Raw genomic sequence first — 7490 nt, 5'->3', positions numbered from 1 at the left:
TTCCAATTTTGCACTAACCAGGTTTTTCCAAGAATCCATCCAATTGCAGTTTAAACGTCTGTACAGACTCAGATAAAACTACCTCTGCAGGCAGAGAATTCCACATCCTTATTGTCCTTACTGTAAAAAACCCTTTCCTCTGCCTTATACTAAATCTCCTTTCTTCCAGTCTAAACCCCTGACCACGTGTCCTATGCATAGTCCTGTTTATGAACAGATTTCCACACAATGGTTTGTATTGGCCCCGAATATATTTATATAATGCTATCATATCCCCTCTCAATTATCTCAAAATATCAATTTAGATTTTTAATTAGGACAAAGTGTATGAAAATATGAAAAATTATACATATACATTTAGGTTTTGATTATATCACCATATTTTCATATACCGTATTTGCTCGATTTTAAGATGACCCTGATTATAAGACGACCCCCCAAATCTGAATATTAATTTAGGAAAAACAAAAAGCCTGACTATAAGACGACCCTATAGGAAAAAAGTTTTACCAGTAAATGCTAATTCATATAAACTATTTTTTTAATAAAAGCTATGATTGAGAAAAATATTTTGGTTTTATTTCCTTCTATTTTCCAACCTGCCCCCCCAGTTATGCACATCTGCCCCAGAAATGCCTTATACCCCCTATATGCCACTGTGCCCCATGATATGCCTTTTAACCCTATATGCCACTGTGCCCCATGATATGCCTTTTGACCCCTTATGTGCCACTCTGCCTCCAGAAATGCCTTATACCCCTATATGCCACTCTGGCATTTAGAGGGTTAAAAGGCATATTATGGGGTAGAGTGGCATATAGGGAGGTTTAAGGCATTTCAGGAGGCAGAGTGGCATATAGAGGGTTAAAAAGGCATTTCTGGAGGCAGAGCGGCATTAAGGGGGTTAAAAGGCATTTCACAGAGCACTCTGCCTACAGAAATGCCTTATGCTCCCCATTTAATAAACCCTCCCCGCCCCCCCCCAAACTTACCGGAGCTTCTGAGTCCCCTGTCATGTAGCCGGGGCAGCGTGTAGAGCTCTACGCGATTCGCGTAGACAACTTACGCTGCTGCCGGAAGGAGGTGCGGCTAGCAGCGGGGGTTGTCTGCGTCCATTGCGCAGACCTTCCCCGACTGTCAGAGAGAATTCCCCGCACCGGTGCCGGGAACTCTGATCTCTGACAGCTGTGGAAGGTCTGCGCGATGGACGCAGACAACCTCCGCTGCTAGCCGCACCTCCTCCCGGCTGCAGCGGAAGTTGTGTACGCGAATCGCGTAAAGCTCTACACGCTACCCGGTGCTTAGTCCGGGCAGCGTGTAGAGCTCTACGCGAATCGCGTAGACATCTACACGCTACCCCGGCTACACACCAGGGACTCAGAAGCACCGGTAAGTGGGGGGGGGAGAGGAGGATCCAGGTCCCCTGCAGATCTGCGGGGGATCTGGATTTTAGTCGTCTCATAGTCAGACCTATTTGAGGTCTGATTATGAGACGAGGGGTATTTTTCAGAGCATTTGCTTGTCTTATAATCGAGCAAATACGGTAATATTAAAATAATTGTTTTGAATATTTTAGTGTTTTATAGTGATGTATTTGTAGAGATATTTAATCCCTTATATATTAGTGCATAAAAATTTTTTTACATTTTTTTTAAGAAAGTTATAAAGATCGAATTCAGCATTTAACCTCTTGGGTTTCAGCGTTTCTAAGTCAAAGACCCATTTCATTTCTTTTTCTCCTATTTGTTTTATAGTATCACCCCCTCTCCAGAATCTCTTCTATAGCACAGAATTTTAGTCCCTTTGGATCTTTGTTATGGAACGCTAGAAAGTGCTTGGACACTGAATGTTGACTCTGAAATACTCAGCCCAGCCTGTCTGGCACCAACAACCATGCAACGTTCAAAGTCACTTAAATCCCCTCTCTTCCCCATTCTGATGCTCAGTTTGAACGTCAGGAAGTTGTCTTGACTACGTCTACATGCCTAAATGCACTGAGTTGCTGCCATGTGATTGGCTGATTAGCTATTTGTGTTATCAAGCAATTGAACAGGTGTACCTAATAAAGTGGCCAGTGAGTGTACATCATATATAGAGGACTGGAATGGCTATCCAGCACCGGTGGGCCACTGGCGGCAAGCACCACACACACTAATACGATCTGCCACTCCACAGATGTGCAGACCTGATCTACACTAACCTCACATGCTCCAAATTCCATATCATGTTCCCTTCTACCATATAACCAACACCAACCTCCATATTATCTTTCTTTCACCACAGCCCCTATATTGTCCACACCAACCTGTATGCCCCCCCAGCCAGGGCCGGCCCTACCATGGAGCAGAGTGGGGCAATTGCTCCAGGCGGCACTTTTGAAGGGGCGGCACTTTGCCCCAAGCCCTTCTTTTTTTTGTGTTTTTTTTTAAATCGGAGGAGAGAGAGGGGCGCCGAGCGCTTACCTGCTCTGTGCCTCTCTCTCCTCTGCAAGCCCTCTAGCTCGGTCTTGTTGCCGGCTTGTAATGCTGAGCGCCGGAAGAAGACGTCATTTCCGGCACTCATCATTACAAGCCGGCACCGAGACCGAGCAGGGAGACTCGCCGCAGGACTGCTGAAAGGGAGGGAGAGTAGATAATGGGGGGGGGGGCACAGGAAGGGTAGATAATTGGGGGGGGCGGCATTTTAAACTTCGCCCCAGGCAGCATTATGCCTTGGGCCGGCCCTGCCCCCAGCCCCTGTCATGTGCTCACCATCTCCTGCCATGTCCTCCCCTCTGGTGCCATGTTCCCACCAGCCCCCCGTATTGTCCAACCAGCCCCTGTATTGTCCTCATCAGCCCCTGCCATGTCCCCCATAGTCCCTGCCATGTCTCCCATCTACTCATTTTGTCTTTACCAGCACCAAAACCTGCTTGCCCCAAGTTGCTTACCTTGTTTTCTGAGAAGGGCATCGCTCCCTCATGGTCTGTGCAGAAGCTGCAAGATATCTCATGCAGCAATGTCAAAAGAGCCTGATGTGACATTACATCAAGGGCTTCTAATATGACTGCAGAGGATCTGCTGTGGTCTCACAGACTTCTAAATTAAAGTGGGCTGATGAAGGTGAACCTATGATTTCCTTCACCTTGTCAGGGACTGAGTCTATACAGACTACTGTAATGACCCAGAGTACCCAATGATGGAATTTCAGGAGTCACGGTGCAAGAGCGGAGACACAGGACCAGATGGAGGGGAAACCACACTTCCCTGAGTGTTGGGACATTAGGATTATGTGGCTACATACCAGGACGCTGAGATAGCAGCAGGAGGTATCCAGTACAGATAACAGGATAAAGAGATCTCTGGCAGCTACGGACAGAAAAGGCAGGACAGAGCCAAAGGAGTAGAAACAGGTTGCAGAATCAGGAATACAGGTTACAGGGACAGGCTACACACAAGATCCGACATAAATAGGACAGGACACCCCTCTGCCGGAGCACAGGACAGGACACCCCTCTGCCGGGGTTCAGGACGCCCTGTAATCCAGGAATGGATTACAGCAAAGTCGGAACTGTAGCGAGACAGGGGAAACCAGAGATATGCAGCTCCGCAGCCTGGATGGGGCGTGACACACCTGGCCCTTTGGGGAGTGTGGGGTGTGGAGTACTTGTTATGTTAGTGCCTTAGTGCGCCCCTGCTCATGCTACTAGTTTTTAAATTGTAATTGACGCTACTAGGGCAGCTGAGTGCAGCTGAGTTTTCTATTCAAGCCACTTTTAGTTAATTTGGGAGAATCTTGTGCTCCCCCCACAGCAGTAGCACAGACGAATATTTCATTCTAGAAGCTTGAGGTCCACAGAACCCACTGGCGTAACTACAGAGGTCGCAGCGGACCCCTGCGACCCCTTCTTCCGGTCTTCTTGTACCACGCCGATCCAGGATGGAAGGGCCCTTTCTAGGAATGGGGAAATGGAATGGGGAGACAGGAGCGTATCGGGGGTTATGTGACCACGTGACCCTGCGGTGAAACAGAGAATGCTTGCACAGTGTGTGCGAGTAGGCAGAGAAAAAACTGCAGGAGGGGTGAAAGTTAAGCAGGGGTGAGCGGGAGGGTGGGATAGTGGGATATACGTATATATGTTTGTGTGTATGTATATATATATATATATATGTATATAAATATATGTATGTATGTGTGAGCATGGATGTGTAATTGTGTTAATGTGTGTGAGGATGGATGTGTAATTGTCTGTGCGAGCATGGATGTGTAATTGTGTGTGTGAGCATGAATGTGTACTTTTGTGTGTGTGAGCATGGATGTGTACTTTTGTGTGCGTGAGCATGGATGTGTACTTATGTGCGTGAGCATGGATGTGTGCTTATGTGTGTGTGTATGAGAGCATGGATGTGTACTTTTGTGTGTGAACATGGATGTGTACTTGTGTGCGTGTGGGGTAGCATGAATGTGTACTTTTGTGTGTGTGAGCATGTATGTGTACTTTTGTGTGTGAGCATGGAAGTGTAATTGTGTGTGTGCGTGAGCATGGATGTGTAAGTGGGGTGAGATGGAGTGTGTGTTAGTGAGTATTAGTAAGTGTGTATAATTTGTGTGTTTACACATATTTTATGTCGGAAGGAGGGGGGCAAGGGGCAAAGATGGCACAGACTAGCTGTTTAGGTTTGGGGGCTCAGGGTAGAATTTTCGCATCAGGGCCTGGTGGTTTCTAGTTTCGCCACTGACGGAACCCCTGAGATTTACTTTTATGTGTCCAAAAAAGGAGAGCATATACATAGGGAGAAGAAAGCAATGTAATACAATAATTGAAAAATTATTAATAAAGAAGGCTTATCAATTACACAACTGAGCAAAAATGTAAAGATCCCATACAAGAGTCATTAAAGTTCAGCAAACAATATAACAGCAAAATAAAAGTCCTCTATATGTTTCACTGGGTTCTGCCCAACTTCTTCAGAAGAAATGTAAGTTTTTATATTGCACTTGCTGATCTTAATACAAAATCGGTGTCTCCATGGCAAGTGTACTAGAAAAACTAGAATTTTCTCCCGAAGAAGCTTTTTCAATTATTGTGTTACACCATTGGTCTGTTTTATTTTTTCTTTATATGCACCCCTTTTTTGTGATGAATTGTCTATAAGTATAGAAGGAGTACTTTTACCTGTCACTGCAATTATACTAGGGGAGTATGGTACTTCTATTTAATGTAAGTTTGACGTAATGTAGGGAAGATTTACTTTATTGAGACGATGGTGGATATGTGGAACAGACTCCCAGAAGAAGTAAATTGAGGTCCACAAGGACCCCTATAATTTTTATTTTCACCTTTACTTTTATATTTTACGTGGATATCATCAGGTATCACATGATGATGAATTTAACTATTCCCATGATGATGCATTTAACTACTGTAGCTACACAGCTCTATCAATATACTGAAAACAATATTGAAATATGATTCTTCCTGTACTGTGATAGGGCAGTTGCAAATTGATTTATGTAAGAGATTACATATTTACATTTTTCTTTATATTATTCAATCCTAACATTACTTTCCCCTTTTTAATTAATTATTATTAATCTCTTGCCATGAGCGGCAGAAAAGCATCATCAAACGATATGATCCTCTCAGCGCCCCCTGGTGGCCGATCTATGAGAACTGCAGCGCCTGTTACGCTGTAGCAGCAGGGGTGATGGGGGGGAGTGTCCGTGCTGGGGTGTGTTGGTCCTAACTCCAATGTCTGCGTTCTTGCCCCCCTCCTTTCTATGACTAGTAGGCCGGCTTGCAGCCCGCGCGTGCGCACTGGGACTGTATTCCAGCCTCCCGTACAGGAAGGGGAGAGCCGTGGAGTGACTAGCAAGGCTGCAGCCACTAGTACTGTGTATGTTTCCATGTGCATTGGGTTTGCACTGTAGCCTTATCTGTTTCTATCCCTGGCCTTTCTGACCTGTTGGATACTATTATTATTTGCCTAAAAGAAAGAGTGGATTGCGACCACGGCTCCGTTTTTGCTTTGCCCGGAGTAGGGGGCTCTCCGTATGAGGCACCATGTCCAAGACTCTGAAGAAGAAGAAGCACTGGCTGAGTAAAGTGCAGGAGTGCGGGCTGTCGGGGTTTGGTGGCGATCCCAGCTCTTTCTTGGAGATCCGTGGGGGTGCAGAGCATGGGGAGTTCCCCTATTTGGGGCGACTAAGAGAGGACGTTGCTAGCTACATTGCAGGCAAAGTGCCCAGTCAGGGGGACGTCCTGCTGGAGGTGAATGGGACCCCGGTCAGTGGGCTGACACATAGGGACACCCTGGCTGTGATCAGGCACTTCAGGGAGCCTATACGCCTGAAGACTGTCAAGCCTGGTAAGTACTCTACGCTATGCACCCTTCCGCATCTGTCCGTACATCCTTGTGGCATTCAAGGGGTTAAGTAGGTTGAGTCCTCCTCTGATGTTAATCCCCTAACCATACAGAATCTGGATGACTGCAGTCTTGCTATATGTTTAGAGAGCAACCCTTGCTACCCTCAGCCAGCCTGACGGTGTGCTGTCGCGTTTGTCATCGTCTCCCCCAATTGATCATCATAGGCTAGAGGGGCTGGACTGCCGAAGCCCCTATAACCGATGTGGGGCTGCGCCGCAAAGCACTTACAGGCAGCCAGCCTGTGGCTACTAAAGTGCTCTCTCTGTGTAGCTGCACGTCCACAGGCCATTTAATGAGTGAAGTAGCCAGATTACCCCCTCTCTGTTACGTTTCTACTATCCTGGGTTACGCGAGGCACAAATGCGCCCCTAGTAATGTACTACACTGCATGCGATTTTGCCATTGAAAGGCGTTTAATAGTTGGGACCCACGGCAGCTCAACTGCAGCTTGGACTTGGACTCTAAATCCCATCATCCTCAGTGGATCGCTTGCGACCGTTACGAGTTCGCCGCTGTTTGTCACACACTCATGGCTTGAGTGGCATTCTGCTAGCCATAAGTGTTGTGTAATATCTACACATGGGTGGCTGAGGTGATGGGAGTTTTAGTCTAACATTAGCTGGGTAATGGCTGCGGATGCCCAGCCCTTGTACTGAGCTTTCCCCAATGTAACTAATAAATGGTATCGAGGAGATGCTTTAATAATGGAATCTTAGTTTTAAACTTATGTATTTTTAAAAATTATTTTATTTCAAAATAATCTGATAAAAAAAAAAAAAAACTTTTCATCATAAAACCAATTTGTATTATAATGCGGATTTAAAGTTTAACTGTAGCGTTCTCATATTTTCTGATTTTAATCTGTTGATGAAAAGAATGCATTTTATTGTACATATTGTTTCTATTTCGTTTTTACTCTAAATCAGCTGATCAAAAGGAACGTAGCGTTTTGAGGATTCAGTTTATTCAGCCTGTGATTTGCCAATGTATAATTAAAATAACGTGCGTAATAATAGACTTAGAACTTCGATTGTAATCCCGCATGTAATTTTTCTTAATGCTAACATTTAAGTACAAATTTAA

The 7490-nt window shown here is 45.4% G+C and overlaps 1 protein-coding gene across 1 annotated transcript in view; it reads left to right on the top strand.

The window, feature by feature from the left end:
• The first annotated feature begins 6043 nt into the window (after positions 1-6043).
• LOC149298379 (membrane-associated guanylate kinase, WW and PDZ domain-containing protein 3) overlaps positions 6044-7490 on the top strand; it is a 152919-nt gene continuing 151472 nt past the window's right edge. Inside the window, exon 1 of the mRNA XM_089487457.1 lies at positions 6044-6347. Within this exon, the coding sequence (XP_089343583.1) occupies positions 6044-6347 (304 nt within the window). The remainder of the gene's footprint in view (positions 6348-7490) is intronic.

Source organism: Sceloporus occidentalis, unplaced genomic scaffold (assembly GCF_023333645.1).
Source record: "Sceloporus occidentalis isolate IW3139 unplaced genomic scaffold, rSceOcc1.0.p SCAF_33, whole genome shotgun sequence".
NCBI lineage: Eukaryota > Metazoa > Chordata > Lepidosauria > Squamata > Phrynosomatidae > Sceloporus > Sceloporus occidentalis.
The sequence above is the reverse complement of the archived record's forward strand: the minus strand, read 5'-3'. Positions and strand labels throughout refer to the sequence as shown.